The sequence below is a fragment of the Corvus cornix genome, chromosome 1, assembly GCF_000738735.6.
Source record: "Corvus cornix cornix isolate S_Up_H32 chromosome 1, ASM73873v5, whole genome shotgun sequence".
In the NCBI taxonomy this organism is placed as follows: Eukaryota; Metazoa; Chordata; class Aves; order Passeriformes; family Corvidae; genus Corvus; species Corvus cornix.
Window position 1 is genome coordinate 93,441,605 of NC_046332.1, and position 19,246 is coordinate 93,460,850.

The 19,246-nt window shown below is 42.7% G+C and overlaps 1 protein-coding gene across 9 annotated transcripts in view; it reads right to left on the reverse strand.

The window, feature by feature from the left end:
• NAXD (NAD(P)HX dehydratase) overlaps positions 1–18,946 on the reverse strand; it is a 52,429-nt gene extending 33,483 nt beyond the window's left edge. For 3 of the 9 annotated variants that reach the window (XR_005601573.1, XR_005601572.1, XM_039549968.1), the window contains exons 1-6: positions 18,035–18,136; positions 16,804–17,393; positions 15,221–15,592; positions 11,651–11,801; positions 10,550–10,595; positions 8,884–8,972 (exon numbers count right to left, since the gene is read on the reverse strand). Coding sequence is in view for 7 of the 9 variants with exons in the window: in XM_039549968.1 (XP_039405902.1) it covers positions 8,884–8,972; positions 10,550–10,595; positions 11,651–11,801; positions 15,221–15,592; positions 16,804–17,393; positions 18,035–18,090 (1,304 nt within the window). In the remaining 2 variants the exon portion in view is untranslated. The other 6 variants (XM_039549953.1, XM_039549951.1, XM_039549976.1 and 3 more) reach the window with 6 other exon arrangements.
• Positions 18,947–19,246: the final 300 nt, after the last annotated feature.

Sequence of the window (19,246 nt, forward strand, 5' to 3'; positions counted from 1 at the left end):
GGTTGTTTGCAAAGCAAACAATGAAGTTCTGACTGCACATAGAAGAGAACTATCACAGGGTGAACACATAACTAACTACAGGACACCAGAATAACTAGTAAGAAAAATTGAAGGAGCTTCTGTAACTTGTGTCAGATCTGTGAAGTTGTATAGGTAAGAACAAGTCTAAAGCTAATGTCAACAATCATTGAATCAACTTCACACATTGTCCATTAGCCACATCTAAACAAACAAGCATGCAGACAGAGAGGGTTACACAGAGGCACACAAAGGCAAAGGACCCCAGAGATGGGGTCTGATCAGCTTTCCTTGGCTGTTAGTGAGAGGTAAGGGGAGGCTGAGAGACTGACGATCTCTTGGGAAGGCAGAGACAACACCTTTATCATTTGCTGTCCCTGAAACTGCTGCATAGACAGGACCAAGGTATGGTGTTCAGTATCTTGCATGCTTATCTTTTTGCTCTTTTCTCCCAGAACGTATTGAGATAAGTACTTCCTATGGTAAAATAGACAAAGATTCTTCAAACTAAACATCACTGAGTCTCTAAAATGGTGAGGAAAAATTTTCTTTGTAAATTATTAGTGGCTTAAGACAACTTTTGCCACATTAACCTCATAAAGTTCAATGCGTGCAAGGTGTTGCACCTGGATCAGGCCAATCCTCGATATGAGTACCGAGCCGGAGAAGTGATTGGAGGTGAACAGCTAATACAGACCTAATATAGAAAGAAGAACTAAGTTAAGTTTTTTGCTCTTCAGAACTCTTCTGTATTTCACTATCACACAATAAAAATTGTCCTAAAACACAGTTCTGTAGATCTTCATCTTAGGGAAAGCTTGATGTAATAACCTTTCCAAAAACAAACAAGCAAGCAAACAAACAAAAACCCCTAACATAAAAAAAACCCAAACAAAATACCCCAGCAAACATCTGAAAAAAAGAAGGTGGCTACTGCTCTAATACCACCCACAGTTTGTAAGCATCTTCTAGAGCTGTTTGTTACAGATACCTGACAGGTGCCATCTGCTTGAAAGTCTGCTCTAGATTGGTCAGTGCCCAGAGTGGGGGGACACTTGACAGCTAGGACCTAAAACACCACTCCTATCCCCAACTCTCCAAAGAAATAAAATTTTGTTCTATGCTGCATTTTATTCAAAGACTGGCTTTTACCAAATGATGAAAAGCCACCAAGCAATAGCTTTAAATTATCACAGAAAGCTCTAAACACAGCAGCTTTCCTCATTCAGGATGACTGACAGTTTCTGTCATTGCTTTCTAGAGGAGGGAAAAGAACAAGTGATAAGGTGCAGCCCTGTCAAATTTTACATGGAAACAAGAAAATGTGAAGCAAAGTCAGCAAGGGTATAACCAGGAGCTACAAAAATAGTAGATAAGCATGAATGACAGCACAAACAGGAGGCAGGACTGCAGCTCTTCATATGGGTTTTAGGCAGAGCTGGTACCACCTTAGTAATCAGAGATGTGGTTTGGACATCAGAAAATGCCAATCAGTGGAACCTCCGCTAGAGAAGAATTGGGACAAAAGCAAGACTGCTGTCACCCAATCGACTATATGGCTCCTCGTTGGAGAGTACATTATTCAAATTCTGCTCGTTATCTGTACACACTTGGTATGACTGAGGCAACTCCAAATGCATTAAAATATACCACTGCACAGGTCTGCTTATGCAAACTCAGACAAAGTCACACTAAGGGGGCAGTTCCATAGCAAACCTACAGACTTATCTTCAAAGACGGGAAGGAGTTTCTGATCTGAGGATGAAAGACTTTCAGTTTTGTTTGTCCAAATACTGCAGGTAATTATAATTAATGTGAATCAAATGTTAGCTCTGCTGACACTTGGAACCTGTCATGTAATACATCACATCAAAAGAGCCAAAGATGTAGCTCTAGAACTGAAGTAGTTATCTCAGAAGCTAATTGTTACCAATTGTGGTAAACCTTGGGTGAGGTATTTATTGGAAAGTGGGAAAACAGGATAGGGAGTGAAATTAATCCTGGAAAGAATGGGTCAAAGGAATGAAAAGCAAACCCAAACAATGCAAAAAAAAAAAAAATTGAGCATAAAATTAAACTAATTATCTATTCCAAGAGTGGCTGTATTTGTTAATGTTTAAATCATCTTTCTCATAAATAAATGACAAATTTCCAGAAGCCCAAGGGCTTCAGGCAGCCTCCTTCAGTCCCATGAACAGAACTGGAAATAATAGCTTATTCTAGAGAAGCTCATTGAGCCCATTATCAACTTGTGTGTCTCTCACCAAGCACCTCAATCACTTAGAGCAAATCACAGAGACAACATGCTGGCATGGAGCTGTCTGGATGCAATTAAGAGAACAAAAAGAGATATATTTATTAAAGTAGGATTAGCATATTAAAATGCCCTCCCAAAATATTTAGAAGAAAAAAGGGTCAGTTTCACCTACCAGGCTGTTTAAATCTTTGAATGTGTACAATCTGTAAACACTGGATAGACAATATGTATTTTCCAGCTACATTAAATAACAGGGAAGAAAACTAAAGAAAAACAAAGACCTTAATGAGAGAGGGATTGAATTCTATTCAAACCAAGTCTTCATTTCCAGACATTGAGTAAGTTAATCTAGACACTAGAAGTGAATCTGGTAGGCTTCTTCTGAGTATTAGCAGCAGCAGGAACAGCAACCCGTTATCCAGGAGAGGCAGGGGTGTCACAAGTTCATCAGAAGGGACTGCTCTTAATGTGCAGATACCAGAGTCTTTACTTGCTCCATATTCTACCTTCAAGGCAGTAAAAGTGCGAATGACCTATCGAGGTAAACATTTAGAAAAAAATGCATATTGGCCACATCATTGTTTTGGGTTTTTTTCATGACAATGACGGAAAGTGTTTTCCATAGCTGCTGCTTGGACACTAAGACTCTCACTTAGGTATCAGATGTTCTGCTTCACTAGGAATTGGGTGGTCACACACTACAGGCATTGGAACTCACAACAGCCTCTTTAATAATGAGCCAAAATGCACTAAACAAATGGGATCACCTCTCTTATGCAGAGCAGAGCCTCCTGCATTCTGAGAGAGAACCCCAAAGGAGAAGAAGCTGTTGCCTGACTTTTTTCTGAGACCTCTCACACAGACATGACAACAGCACTGAAGGTCAACCTTATCTAGCCTTGTAAAGATAGCACAGCTACCAACACAATCATTTTATGACTGGCATTTAGATATATATATATAAATACTTAAAGCTGTTGTAGTCTGTTTCGATCTCAACCACATTACCAACGTGTATTATGACAATCCTCCCCAAAAGCGTAATGATAACCAAATGTCTTGACCTCCTATTTTCAGAGTTCATGGAAGTGGTCTTGACCCCATTATACTTCCTGCAAATTGACTTGATAAATAGAACCTGTCAAATATTTTTCAAATGGACTGCAATCAATTGAACCTGTGACTTTCAAAGCAACAGAATCAAGACGACAATGTAATTTCCCTCAGAAAGGAACACATTTAAAATGTCCCTAGAAAAAATAATGCTTTTTTTTTTTAATGTTAAAACCAGTAGATAAAGTAACAAGCTTGTATCACATCCATAGCCCTCACAGTCAGCTCTTAAGGCACAGGTGAGAGTTGAATTAATATCCAGAAGGCTAGAGTACTTCCAATCAGCTGTGGATACATGAGAAGACAGGACAGGTCTCTCAGCCTGTCTGCTTTGCTTGTTGTCATCTGGGGAGAAAAAAAAGAAAAAGGGGATCCTCAAACCTTCAAAAACAAACCCCAGGGACGCCTGCCTTCCGTCAAACGCAAGAAAGATTGAGTATCAAAGAAATTTGATCCTGGTTTCAAATCACAGCAGTATGGCAAACATTCAGAAAGATAAATTTGGCCAGATCTAACTGGAGTATATCTCTTTCTGACACATCAGAAAGCAGCAAGGACAGCAGCCCTCCCTGCAGCAATGCTAAAAATCTTTGGCTACTTCTCACATTTGCAGGAGGTGACAAAACCTCCTCTGGAATCACATTGGACCTCTGCAACAACCACAAGGAAAGGGACTATAGTACAGGGTGAATACACCTCCTAGCTTTTATTCTCTCTGAAACACACAGCAAAGCAGCAGCAGCTTTTTGCCAAGAAAGCCAGATACAGAAAACAAGTCCATAAGCAAGTTTTGGCCATGGCATTGCATGACAGAACAAGAAAGAGTTTAAATATATAAATTCTCTGAGTCAGCACATACAAACTGACCTTTATCTCTCCCTAAGTACTTAAGAAAAACCCCAAACTTTCTCATGCAATTCCTAGCTAGGCTGATGTCTAAATAAAGCTTTGGAAAAAAGATCACAAAGTTTAGGTCTTCCTCCTTCTTCTCTGCAGGTGTATTAGGGACCCAGCAGCCAAGTCAATTGTGAGACATCTTTTTGATTGTTGGAGGAATCTCTGCTTATTCCCTGACTTTCCCTGGTGACAACAACTCTGCACTTCTTCCAGCAGCTGATCCAAAAGAGGTCAGTGCCAGCGTTACACCACAGTTGTGTTTAATAGCTATCCTCAGCTAACACAAATGAAAGGTAAGAGCATCCTCCCACACTGAATCAATGTTTTTGCATCTCCTCTCCACGTAATAAATTATAGGGGGCCAAAAATCTGAAGATTATTCCTGGGCCTTCTTTAAGAGATTTAGCAATGGTTAAATGTGCTCAAATAACTTATCAGGGCCTCAACTACCCATGATTCACCTTCATGATTTTTTTCAAATGGTCAAAACATAGCCAAAATTCAATAGAACTAGGTAAAATATGTTCCAGAAACCCTGATCTTCATTAAGCTTCTTCATTAAAGGTAACTGGCCTGAACACACAGTCTGCCCTTGTGAGAATTTTCTCCCCAGTTATTCTTATTTCAAACTGAAAATAATAATCTTTTTGAAAATCCAACCCAAAACCTGAACTCTGCAATTAACTGTAAGACTTCTAGTAATTCTGACAATCTTTCCTAGTCCACACAAACCCAGAGATATAACCAGCTAAGAGGAAGGTATTAGTTCTAAATCCATGCCTAGTTCAAGGCTGATTTTTTTGGTGGATAATGTAAAATCACATCACTTTTTTGGCACCACAAGAAATTAATGACCTGACATCTCATTCTACTTCTCTGATAAAACTCTGGAGATTAAGGAGTATATCAACTGTTGACTTTACAAACTGTCTGATAACCACCTTACAAGAGGGGTACTCAGTAGTATCTGGCTCTTTTCTGGCCTACAGAGAAGAAAATCTCCGTACAATTATGAAAAGTCCTTGCAAGAGGGGAATATAGCAGAATACATTTATTCTCTCTTCTTTTAACATACAACCAACTGGTTTCACATAGCTCATTTAGCTCTGGGATCACTTGCCTACCAGGACAGGATAAGCTAACCCAACACAGGTATCCAAGAAGTCTATTCAACCTGACCTGAGCCAGACCATTACCATGGCAAATATAAAAAAGCTGCTGAAAACTCTTCCCTAGAAATGCCTGAAGGAAGTATGCACACATCTACAGCAAAAATCCACACAGAGAACACCTGCAATAAAATAATAAAATGCAAAAGCTAGGTTTCATCTTGCCTGTATTTGTGAAACATTTACAGTAGAAGCACATTAGCTGACAAAACAGGAAAATGCAGCACAAACCTGGGGTAGCAGTGACAAGACCAAGGAGAACAGATGTCACCATGACTGGGTATATTCCACTATTCAAAAGACCCCAACTTTTGCAACACACATTTTTCTCCACAGGAAAGCAAAGTCGGACAGCAACAATATTGAACTGGTTAGCTGGTCAATTTTTGAATAATACCAGTTCATTGTGGAAGGGGCTATAATGCATTTGACAGAATTCCTGAATACAAAGGAAAAGGTTACTACTGATAATATTGACTATTCACAGCCTCTAGATACCCTGCTATCATTATTCTGCTCACGTGGTGAGGACACAGAGCCAGGTGCTGAAGCTTTGTCTTTCTAGAACCCAGGCTGTCACGTGCAGTCCCAGATCTCATGTTCACTCACAGGGAATGAAGTCAGGAGACAAAAACCACAGAGAAAGTTGCACTATGGGTGTCCCCAGTATGGAATGTTACACCAAAAGGATTCCCGGGATGCTCTACATCTGGGGTCACATGGAATTGCCCTGGCAATGCTGCAAGATGGATGTTAATTTTCATAACCCTCCTTCTGCAATCCTAGTCAATCTTTCTCACATAACATTCTCTGCATCCTTCAAGTGACAGACATCTGCCAAAGACCTGAAATGCTCCAGTCCAGCTTCTAACTCTCACATACCTTCACCAGTCATGCTGGCAAAGATCTGCAACAGCAGCTCTAATGAACCAGAAGAGCCCAAGCATTCAGAGGTGGCAAAAAAAGAGCATTTTCTTTCCTTGAGGTGATCGCCTGTGAGGTGAAGGCAGTAAAGAAAGTAGAGGCAGCTAAGATGATAAAATGTCAGATTCCCAGCAGCACAAAATGGGAGCTGAACCTTGGCAAAACGCCAAGCTGCTCAAACAGGGAGTTGAGTACACGGGGCCATAATTATGATTAGCATAATAAGAGAGTGGTACAACAGCTACCTAGTTACTCTGAAGGGTCATGGAAAAATCATAACAAAGCAAAGTTTTAAGGGGAGACACAAAAGAAAACAATGACATAGCTGCTCGTGGGTTTACCCAGAGGTTCTTCCATGCGTGAAGTGCGGCCTGGGAGAAAGTACAAAGACTGTTTAAGAGATCAGGCTCTGAATCAAGAGCAGCCGGCCGTGCCTGCAGAACTCAAATGGCTCCATAACATATAAAGGATCATATGAAAAGTGTGACACTGAAGACAAAGGACCTCACAAGAAAAATAGGCTGTTAGTGCAAATTTCAATAAAACCTGGGCTCAATAGAGTCAGTCAAGATTTTTTCCTTTCTAACCAGAAAGGACTGTTTTCTCTCCCCCTCAAATGAAGCAGAAGAGATAAAAAACCCGAGAAAATTTAATAAATAAAGTCTGAGCACTCAGATATTTGCATTTTTAAAATTTTGAATGTCATGCAAACAATATTTACAGATCCACTGCATCATGCAATTAGCCCAGCTGGGTGCATGAAATTAATCAGTTTTAATAAAAGTATTAAATACTCAGTTGCAGACTTAAAGATATATGAAAATCCCTAGATTCACTGTACTGGGTACATCTGAAGGAACTCATAGAGCCTAAGTTTAAAATCAAAAGTTCTCTTTGCAGGTAGAAAGATCAGAGTTTTCACTGAAATCTGAATTCCACAGAAGACACTGAGAATCTGCATATAAAAAAATCCCAGCCTTAGCAGGCATGATCTGATCCTCCATGAACAGAAAGTTTACTGTTAACCCTATTTTCACCTCCCCTTTCCTCTGTGCTGCTTCTATTTCTCCAATTAACCTTTTCCATTCCCAGACATCAAGAACCACCGTGCACACAAACAATGCTTTTCCCAAGGCAAGGTCACCTTGTTACCATACAAGATGACCATATGCTGTATCTCAAGTGCAATACATCAAGACACCCCAAGTTAAATGTTAATATTGCCATCAGGCTTCTCCACTGTGTTTGCTACCATATGATACCAGACAGAACATCAACTGAAGAGATGCTTTTTTGATTAAAGAGGCAAACAGTCATACTGGTAAAAACCCTACCCCATCTCTCCCTTGCTTTCAGACATCATTTTTATTTTGTCTGAACTCTGTGAAGTTATGGATTTGTTCTGTCTTTGGGGGGCTGGGGGGAAAAAGCAACCAACAAAACACAACCCTGTTTAACTGTCTTCCTTCTAAGCACCTTTGTCTACAGCAACAGGAATGAAACCCACCTTCAGAAAGCAATAAACTTATGACTTCCAACTGCAGCCACCCCCGTAAGGAAGATCATATTCTTGTTCTCAGACACCAAAATATTTCTACTGTCATAAATCCTTCCTGACAGCAATATCTGACAAACACGTTTTTAAATTATGCTTTTCCTACCCTAATCACAGCTTTACTATGTACACCAACAGACTTTGACATGCACTGGTGTGAGCTAAGCTCAGAGGCATATACCTAAGGCACACATCTTAATTCTCATTTGCAGTGCTCATTGCAAACCATCATAACACCTAATTGAAACAAATTTATCCTATGAAAGTTCATCCATCAATAACACATTTCAGAACAAAAATTCAGAAAAGCACTCACACACTGATTTTACCAATTAGGAGGACAGTTACTTATTAAACTTTTCATCTTCTTGTTAAGTAAGTCCTGTACTTTATATCATTTTGGAAGATCTATTTATTCCCAAGAACAGGTGTGTATCTCAAGCAACATATTCATGAAGAAAAAGGAGAATAAGCATCTCTCTTGCCTTGTAATTTTGCATAGGTGTCTACAAACACAGTACTGAGAGAAAAAAAGACACGCTACTGTTAAACACAATTAGGGCTGAAGAAGCAAGAGAACACACTCCATTTGCCTTTCGAATGCAGATTTCAAAATGCTGACTTGTAGTGATTTGTAGTTCCAGATCTTGCTACCGTTCACTGTTAAATGCATTACAATCACAGAACACATCAGCAAGTAGCAGAAAGAAAGATCTCTGCTTTTTAAAAATTGTACTTTGACAGACATGAAAAGAAATTCACAACTGATTGTCCTATATTAAGTATCTAACTGTTTGTAATGAAAGGACAAAGCCCAGAGTTTTGTGATCTCCAGCTCACCCATCCAGTAACTCAGCGAAAGAAATAACACAAACTAATCGATTATCAGACTGAAATATTAAAACTAGTAAGCCTGACTAGCTCATTTAAACAAAACATAAGTCACTTACAGAACTGGATGAACAATCAGCTCTGGACTATATGATTTGATTACTGATGCTGCATCTTTGGTACAAAACACATGGGATAAATCTGCACCCTAGAAAAGAAAATTTGCAAACAGTATTATAAAATTCGTACTTACTAATAACTCTATCATTCCAAAGACTAGTCAACTAATAATTTAACTGAATTCTTATTTCTCAATAGTTTAAACAAACTTTATTAATTTTTTTCTATTTTCGCTTAGACTAGTATGAAATGTTCTGGGTTTTTTAGTATCTCATTTCCAATATAATTTTTTTTGTTTCTCACTAACGGGATGACTGAAAACACAGATCTTGAATTTTTACTCACTTGAGATATGTTTCTCATTAGCAGTTCTACTGTAACATACTTGCAAAATATAGCTATGGCAATCCATGAGTACATTTCTAGTCCTACCATTTTCACTCAATGGGCCAAATTCATACAAGAAAAAGGCTGGCACAATTTCAGCAACACACCCTATGTTAAATAAACATTAAAGCTGAAGACTTGAGTCTCAAGCTTCTGCTACCAACTCAAAAAATCAGAAATACACATAAAATTATGTAACCAGGAAACCTGATCTTGTACTGGTCATGCATACTGAAATTTCCCATTGTTAAGGAATTGTCTTCTCTGCTTTACTACTATACATTTAACATTTCAAGCTACTATGACTGTTTATGTGCAGATATAATGGTCTGAAATCAAGTGACCTCAATAAGAAACCTCCTAGTATTGCCACTGTATTTGCAGATAGTGGACAGAAATCTGAGTGGCCTTGGGATCTTATAATAACATGATGAAATAGTATCATTTCAGTTTTAAATCTTTGAGGGTTTTCATCCTGAGGGAAGAGGTGGTTGGAAATACCTGGGTTTGTTACCTACTTATTGAGAGAAATCTTCAAAAAGAGAAATATACACAATGAACTGAAAGTACTGATACACTATATATAGCATTCTGAAAATTAGATGTATTATGTAAGCATGATTTGTTTACATTTGAACAATCACCCTGTATTTATGTACTCTGCAGTAAATATGTTTAGCCATTTGATATGTCAATAAAATAAGGAAGTTCATGCTTCTAGGGAAAAAAAGCTTAGAAAATACTTCTGCTAAAGATGAGAATGCAAACAAAATGTGCTATTAGAGATCACACTGAATTCCACCCACAATCTTTAGACTTACAGCACGTAAGAATTTTACTAGGCTAAAGCTTTAAGTTTTGAAAGAAAGTTACTTCATTCAACACAGCTATCAGGTCCAGAAAAGTTCCTGAAGAACTCACTACAGTCAAAAACATAACTTTAAACAATAATCTAAGGTTACTTTATTGTTCACTTTTGGAGAAAATATTTCATCAAGTCTTGAAATTTCCTGTCCAAGTCCCTGAAATTGTCAAATTCTGGACATATTTCTAACTTCATCTCACATGGAGAAAGAAAACACAGTGAATGAAACACAGTGAATGACATTTGCAAAGTATTTCTACAAATTCTGGATGAAGGATTTTCTTTGCTCAAGAGAAGATCTTCTAGAGCTCAAAGTTCATGTGCATTACAGAATGAATGCTATTTTTAAAATGGCACCTGGGCAACAGAAATGATGAAAAGTTCATTTTGGACTTGTATAGAAGAACACGTACCACTTTGAGAGCTGTAATTGCAGCAAAGTATGGTGCTCCAGTGTATCTAGAATGAAATAAAATTTACGTTAGGAAACACAGCAACAAGATTAGATAATGATCTTTCATGGAAATATTTACAAAGATCATGCTATAAAACCAGCAAAATTTTCTCAAGTAACTAAGGTAAAACTTTAGAGACCAACAAAACTGAGGTCGAGAACTGTTTGCAAGCTAAATATGGGATCTGTGACCTGGATCAATCCCATCTGGCTTTAGATGCTTAACTGAAGTGCCTAAACTGTGATTCCAGTTGCCCTAAATTCTCTTTACGAAGACTGAAGAGAGAGATCTGAACAAGATCACCCTCCAAAGGTGCTTACTTCAGCCAAGAGGTAAGAACCTAGGAGCATTAGGTTCTACCATTCAACCCAGCTATGAGACATCACCTTTTTGCTCTTATGAAATGTTTATTAATGGCAGATGTCCAACAGCAGATCTCTCTTACAGGAGAAAGATGTCATCTCTCTTTCAAAATGGAAAAATGAAAAACAGGAAGGCGCAGTGGCTCATTCAAAGTCTTGTGGCCAATATTATTTCTAGGTCAGTACAGCATTTAACTGATTTATGCAGTACCTCTTTTTTCCCCTGAAACAGGGTATTTTCGTTACTCCAGTACATAAAACAAGGTATTGACAGAACCTAGTAAACACCAATATTTATCAAAATAAAAAGCCCACAAGAAAACACAGCTTAAGAAAATATAGAGACCCAGTTCCCAAGATTCCAGAGAAGCAGATGTGCCACTGCCTTGCTCTACCCTACTTACTCTATAACCTCATCATGCAATGGGAAAAGACTAACACTGAAAACAGAGAGTTTGGTGGTCAAAAAAGACAGAGAAGGTTTTTTAAGTTCCCATAACATTCAGTATCAAAATTTTGCAACACATCTGCAAGGTACCATGTTCTTTCCTAAGTATGCATGGTCATGATGATGGAGTATTAAAGCTCTCTGGAAAATGGTGGTTTAAGTGTAAGGTGAGTTTGAATGGCTTCTACAAATAGCTATGACATCCTGAAGCTTGATCAGAAACAAGAATCAAATTTCTATTTAACTTACTCTCGACATCCTCCAACAATGCCTATACGACCATCTTGACCTTTATGCTTTTTCCCTGTTAGGGGAGGGATAACATTGCGCACCAGCTGAAAAATATTCTCCATATCCTTCAGAGTGTGTGTTCTGTGCAGTGAAAAAGATCTCTCTATAACTGAAAAGAAGAAAATAATTGTTACTTCAAAGAATGTTCTTTCTTAAACTATTGCAAGCATTTCTTTTAAGCACTCATGTACACTAATAAAATCACACAAAGAGACATGAAGTGACATACTTCTAAAACCCAAATGCTTTGTCACTTAAAGGCCTTTAGAACAGTAAGTAACTAGGGAAGGTGATGATTTTAAAAATGAATTCAAGGTCTGATGCATAGAATACTCTCACTGACTGTTCACAGTCCTAATTTAGGGCACAGGTACAGAAAGAAACAACAACCCAGAACAGTTATATGAACACTTTGTAACCAGAAATACCTTCTTAGTTCAGCCTGAAATCAATTCCATAATTAAACTCAACTGAAATAGGAACACTTAGTAAGGACTAAACACATCCAGACACAGAGCAAGCACAAAGCAACTGAAACCAAATTTTAAAGGTACACCCTACCTTATATTTCGCTTCCCTTAAAGACTTCCACCTCTTAGCAGAATCAGGGCCTATCTCACTGTTTTTTTATTTTGGTGGGTGGATACAAAGCATAGTGAAAGTCTTTCTGCAAAACTATAATCCAACACACTGGATGCAAACATCACAAATATCACACAAAGATCACTTTTAGCTATAATACATCTCCAGATCTTGGATGCAAAGCTACATGTCAAGCCACATACTAAAATGACTGCACACTCAGTAGGCTATGTATCAAATGAGTCTTTCAAAAGGCTACAAAACCTTGGAAGAAAAAATTATTTCAACAATTACAACTAGAAAGAATTAAAACATTTACCCAACATGGGAAAAATATGAAGATCACTACTTCTATCAACAATGTGTTAACTATAAATTGCAGCAAATACACTAAAAGAGCAAGTCCTTAAAAGCTCCTCATTACCTGTACAATTCTGTTCAGAAGAGCAGTTTATGTGAATGCTAATATCAGTGTCCTAGATCACAGCCATGCTAACTTTCTTTTTCTTTTTAGTTCTTCTAAAAAGCTTTCAAGGAACTGCTACACATGTATAACATAATTATGCAGAAAATAACTCCCATGAGACTCCTTACTTTCAGCTGTATAAAACTCAGTAACTCTACCCCACAACTCCAAAATACAGAGGTGGGAAAAGGAAGGGGGGGAGGGGGTGGGAAAGAAGAAAAACTGTTCCAGAAATACTGGGCATAATAAGGGGGAAAATGTAACAAACAAGAAAATTCCAAATCTGCGTGCTATCAAGCAAAATGCATCTTTTTCTCTGTCTTCCACAGACATGCTAATCTTCAGTAACAGTATGCTTTAGTGTACAATAATGATAAATACTCCTGGCTGATCTTTTGCTTTTGAATATAGGCATCCCACTCTTACTGAGAAATAATACAAAAGGGGGGAAAAAAACCCCAAAGGAATGAAAACAAAAGAAAAAAACCCACAACCTGTTTTGGATTATGGCCAAACTAGTATTGCAGTGACCCAAAGGAGAACAAAATGCTCATCTCCTCTGAAAATAGGGCAGATTGTTTTCTTTAAATCACACTTCATACACTCACTGGTTTTCAACCACACAAGAATATTATATAGCTTGGAACCCTTAAAGCACAATGTTGTTAAGAAGGCTTTCTCTTTATTTGCTGCTGGCTTTTGTTCATGTGTGAATATAAAGTGACTACATAATAAAAAGAGAGAAAACAGAGAATTATGCAAAAAGCAGATCTTAATATAGCCCTACTCTACCTACAGAGCCACTATAGGATATTCAGCTCTTAACAAATGAAATCCTAATTCCTTAAAAGATGTGTTGCCTGAAGCGTTATGTTCACATTTTAGCATGCAAACTTTTTTATACCTTTGCCAATTAGAAGATTCTAATCTTGAATTGCTCTTGCTACAGTTAAATAAATAAAATTCATTTTTGCATAGTGCAATATGCCTGTACACCTATATGATGAAATCCAGCAAGAAAAACTGAACCTCAGTTCCAGGTTGTTACACATAATTAAGCTTTTCAGGAAAAACCTTTCAGAAGTAATGGTAAGGCCTTGTAGGTACCTTCACCCCAGTCTAGAACCTTAAATTATTTCCTACAGGATTTTCTAAAGCACTCCAATTCTACTTTATTTTAGAAGTGAAAACAACATTTAAAACACTGCATGCATTCAGATCCCATAATTTATCTACAAAAGTCTGCTGCCACCAGGAAATCCTACAGACCAGCTATCTACTCAAGAAGAAACACAACCAGATCTGCCAGCCTAAACCCTCAACACGCTGAACAACCCAGTCTGCCATGCATTTTACAGGGAAACACAGTAAGTAACACACAACCAAAACGGTTCCAACAGCCTCGCAGGACTCAGAAAATGCCCCTTAGGATCTGGCAGGCCAGATTATTATTCAACACTGAGGCTGGGTGGTTTCTTTTTTTTTCCTCTTTTCAAACTACGCTTTTTTTCTTCCAAGCAGTATAAAATTCAGAATTAGAACAGAGTAAGACTTGTTTAATTTCCACGTGGCAGGCTACAATCACTAAGCCCTAATCTGACTCCAGTTCCAGCACTGATGGAGTATCCCTGATTTCCTCCTGCCCAGGCAGTCTACCTCCACACACAAAGAGATCGTGATAATGATAAATGCCACAGGCGCACAGATCCCAAGAAGTTTGTTAATGATTGCCACCATCAGCTTCTGGCCCACACATAAGGTACAGAAGGAAGAGTTTGTGCATAAATACCAATTCTTGAGATACTGCTTTGCCTTTTTATTTAAAGTAAATTCAGATGCCCAAAGAATTTATAAAGAGCTGGTGTAGAAAAAAAATTGTAAGCAAATATTTTCATCTTCTATTACACCTATTACAATAATACAATGCTTAATTGGTAAGATTCAGAATTTTGTTGGAAAGATATTTATTTTAAAGAAGCTAGATCTTAACATCTGACTTACTTCAGTGTAGGCAAAACTCCACTCTTTTCCCAGCCCTGAAAAAACATATGCACAGCCTTAACTTCATATACTGGGTTATGCTTGACAACTTCAAGCAGAACAGCAGCAAAATTTCTGCTACAAAGTAACTAGTTTCCAGATTGCTTTCAGCAACTGTCCTACTTGCCTTTTACATACAAAACTCCTCCTAACTTCACTGTACAGAGACATGAATGTGGAAAGAAGCTCCCAATGTTTACAGGGTTCAAAAGGTATGATTTTGCTCATCAAAATTTGTTATAACTAATGTACCTCTATAAATAATCAGTACAATGGTACGAATAATGAATTCATTTCATTTGATATCAGAGAAACACCTTCACCACAGTATTAAATAATTCCAATTAGCTTTTATTTTCAAAAGCTGCTTACTACCAGTGCTTTCACACAGAAGTTTTAAAAAGTACCCTAGCTTTTATTTATGCTGTAGAAGGAAGTACCTATCGGTGGAGAAAGTGTTGCTGTCATAGCATTATAATTAAAGTTATCCGCATATGAACGATGGTTCGCTCTCCGAGGTGGACTTCCTGGTATAGATTGTGACCTTTGTGATACTGTAGAAGAAATTCCAGCCAACATCTGTCCCAACATCTGTAACATCTGGAGTTCTCGAGCATGCTCAGCTTCCCGACGCTTGTCCTCAATTTTGAGCCTCTGCTCTTCAAATCTGTAAAATTTCTCATCTGTATCCATGCTCTGCTGCAGGAATTTTTCCATCATTTTATCCAATGTTAAATTTGTATGGCGTTTTTTTGATCTTTTAGGCTGATTGAGAGGTGGGGTAATAGTTGGAGCACTGACTTCTTTAAAGCCTAAAGCAAGGAAAGAATCAATTATTTTTCTGATGGAAAACAATTTTCTAAGAGGAAAGCAGCAAAAAATCTCCCTACAAGATGTGACCTAATGCCTCACAAAGCATTAGGTTACACTTTCTCAATGTGAGCTGTATTTATTTGAGATATTTTTCTTTCAGAGCACTAAAGCAAACCCACGAACTTCTAACAAGTTGCAAGGGTAACACAAAAATCACAGAGACATTTTTTAATTGTTGTAGTACTAAACTTCAACAATAGGAGTCTTTTTCATCTTCTAAAAAGGTTTAAGTGAAGGTTATTAAATAGTATACCCTCATTTGTGTATTGCAAGTAATTACATTAATCTAAATTGAGTTTCAGTCTGTTGGCATTCTAGATTTGCATTTCAAAAGAACATTAGTGTAAACAACTCTTTGATGGGGTTTATGTGTAAAAAGAAGGTTGGTTAAACGTCAACCAATTGGCTGATTTCTCAGTGATGTCAACTTCTGAAGACAGGTTCATGTTTGTATTAAAACCCCTGCATTGATCTAGACTGAAAACAAACAAGCAACACTTCCCCCACACCTCCACAATACAAACGTGGAGGGTAAAGAACGCGCAGGGAAAGGACAGGCTGTATCGAAGTGCTGCTTCTGTCCGCAAGCCCGATGAAGTTAGAAGCAGTGTTTCTGAAACAACCCATGCAATTAACTACGTAAAAGCTCTCCCCTAGCTTTCTGGCCCATCTGCAACAATAAGCAGATTTTTCAGGTATTATCGTCATCATCGTTTTAATACCGATTAGCAAAACTGCACGCAGTCTGCAGGGAACAGGAAAATCCTCCACCGAGAAGGATGCTTATTTTCTTGTACAATGCCACCTGACACTTTGTCTCGATAATCTCTGCGCCAGTTTTCCACGGGTTTCCCATTGATAAATACCGATAAAAACTCACTAGGGTCCCTGTCCACAGCATCTCCCCCTACCCGGTACGCAGCATTTCCAGCACCCGCAGCAGCTCGCTCCCCTTCCGGGCTCCCCAGTTCACGGGGAAGCGCAAGGTGCAAGAGTTGGGGGAGGCACGGGCGGATTTCAGAGTGCAGAGGACGGGGCGGGAGGGAGCAGGGTAAGGCAGAAGCCACCCAGAAGCGCGCTAGCTGGGGAGAGGCACCGGCAGTCGGGCTGCGAGAGCCCGCGGGGTGAGGGGAGCCCGCCGGCTACTCACCGTCACCCGGCGGCACGGGGATGGCGAAGGACGGGCACTCCACCTTGATGGGGTGGTCGGCGTAGGAAGAGCACTCGCCGGAATCCTCGGTGAAGTTGTCGCGGGGGGACTCCGGCCCGGCGTCCTCGTCCAGCTCGGCGTCCAGCTCGCGGCTGTTGTGCGGCGTGCCCGGCGTGGGCGGCGCGGCGAGCGGCCCCGCGGGCGGCTGGGCGCCGTCGGGCGGCGGGGCCAGCGCGGCCAGCGGCTCGGGGGCGCCGTCGGGGCCCCCCCGGCAGCTCAGGATCCGGTCCATCTCGTCGTAGTACTTGCATATCTTGCGGGCGTGCCCGTTCTTCTTCAGCCCGTCCCGGGCCTGGTAGTACTGCCGCTTGAGGCCCTTGATGCGGATGCGGCACTGCTCGGGGGTGCGCTCGAAGCCCAGCTCGGCCAGGCGGCACGCCACGTCCCGGTACACATGGCTGTTCCGAAAGTTGCCGTCCAGCGCCGACTGCACGTCCGCCTCGCCCCAGATCTCCAGCAGCGCCCGCGTCTCCAGATCCGACCACAGGAAGCCCCGCGTGTTCGTAATCATCCTTGGCCGGCCGGGGTCACTGCAATGGCCGCGCACCGGGGAGAGGGAAGGAGGGAGGGAGAGAGGGAGGGACGGAGGGGGCGGAGGAGGGCGGCGGGGAGGAGGGAGGGGGTTTAATACCCGCACGCGGCTCTCCCAGGGGGCGCCTACGCCAGCCCCGGCAGCCGCGGTGCGGCGGGAAGCGGCAGAGAGCCGGGCCCCGGGACGCGCATCCCGGGCCGCAGCCGCTCGCAGCCCGCACGCATGCAAACAAAACTTTCCAGGCGCCGCTTTGCGCTGCGGGCACCTGCAAGAAGAGCGGTGGTGAGGTGGCAAAAAAAAAAAAAAAAAAAAAAGAAAAAAGCCCCTTCCCCTTGACTCGCCCCCTCCGAAAACGATGATGATAAATAAAAAATAAACAAGCGGGCTCCCGGCGCGGAGCCGCGGTCCCCTCCTACCCCTCACTCAGGCAGTCATCCGTGCGCGGCCGCTCCCCCGCCCCGGGCTCCGCTGGGAGCGACAGGACGACGGCGCTGGCTGGACTTGGAGGCCCTGCTCATCACAGTGCGCCTGCCTCCCTCCCTCCTCCTCCCTCCCTCCCAGCCGCAGTGGAGCGCGATCCCTGCACACACACACGCACAGAGACACACACAGGGCGCTGCAGCTCCGCTCGGCGCCTACCTCACCCCCGCACACCGCCGTGCCGGGCCGCGCCGCGCCAGCGCGGGCAGCGACATCGCTGCGCCCTGGCCGCCGTGTCAGCCAGCCCGGGGCGGGCGGGTGGCTTTCCCCCCGCACCGGCGCGCACACGCGCGGCAGCGCTGCCCCTGCAGGCCGCCACAACAGCCGCGCCGCAGCCGGCGCCGCCCGCAGGCCCGCGGGGACCCGGCAGCCGCTGCCCTCGGCAGACCCTGCGGCGGTGCTGGGGGTCGGGTCTCTGAGCGCTTCCCCCGCCCTCGGCCGTCCCTCCGCGGGCAGGTGAGCGGCCCGGCCGGCCCCGCGGCAGGCGGGGGTGGGCTGCATCGTGCCGGGCCCCGCTGCCGCCCCTTCGCTTTGGTTTTGCTCTCCGGCAGGAGCGTCACAAGGCCGCCACCGCCTCCCTCCCGCCCCGGCCCAGCCCCCGGCGGGGCTGCCCGGCCCGGCCGCTTTTCCTTCCGTGGGAAGCACGCACCGGCCCGGCAGCACCCGGCGCCCACCCGCCTCCCCCCGGAGCAGCCCCACCCCCCTGCCCGCCGGGCCGGCGCTCGGAGGTTTGTACCTTCGTCACGCCGCAGCCAGAGGGCCACGGCCGCGGCCAGTGCGGCCAGGGCGATGACAGCGCCCCGTGCCCGCATCCTCGCGGGGTACCGGGCAAGGCCGCTCCGCGCTCTGCTCTTACCTCGGCACAGCGCGGGGCTCCGCACAGCCGCTGCCCAGCGCGCACAACTCATCGGCGCGGCTTCCGCCTCCGCTCCGCGCCGGCGGGGCCGGGCAGGGCTCCGCGGGCGGGCGCGCCCTTCTGGCACCGCTCCGCGCCTCCCGCGGGCTCCCGGGGCAGCCACCGGCGGGCGGGGCTGCCGCGGCAGGCTGTGTGTCAGGGCCCGGCTCGGGAGAGCTTGGAGCGCCTGGCCCGGCCGTAGCGGCGCTTTGGAGCTGTCTTCGCGGCCCGTTTAATTGGCAGCTCTTAAAAACTCCCAGGGATTTAGTATTTATTGTTGCCGGCATTTAAAACTCTTCCCATCCCTCACCTCGCCAGGTGTTTCTGGGCAAACTCCTTATTTGCAAGTGTGGTTTGCTTCTAAGGTGCTATTTCTTGCTTAGATACGTAGTTTTCTCGCGTATGCAGCATTTGCCTTGGGCTCTACTGGTGAGGCCACACTCGAGTACTTTGTCCAGTTCTGGGCTCCTCAATTC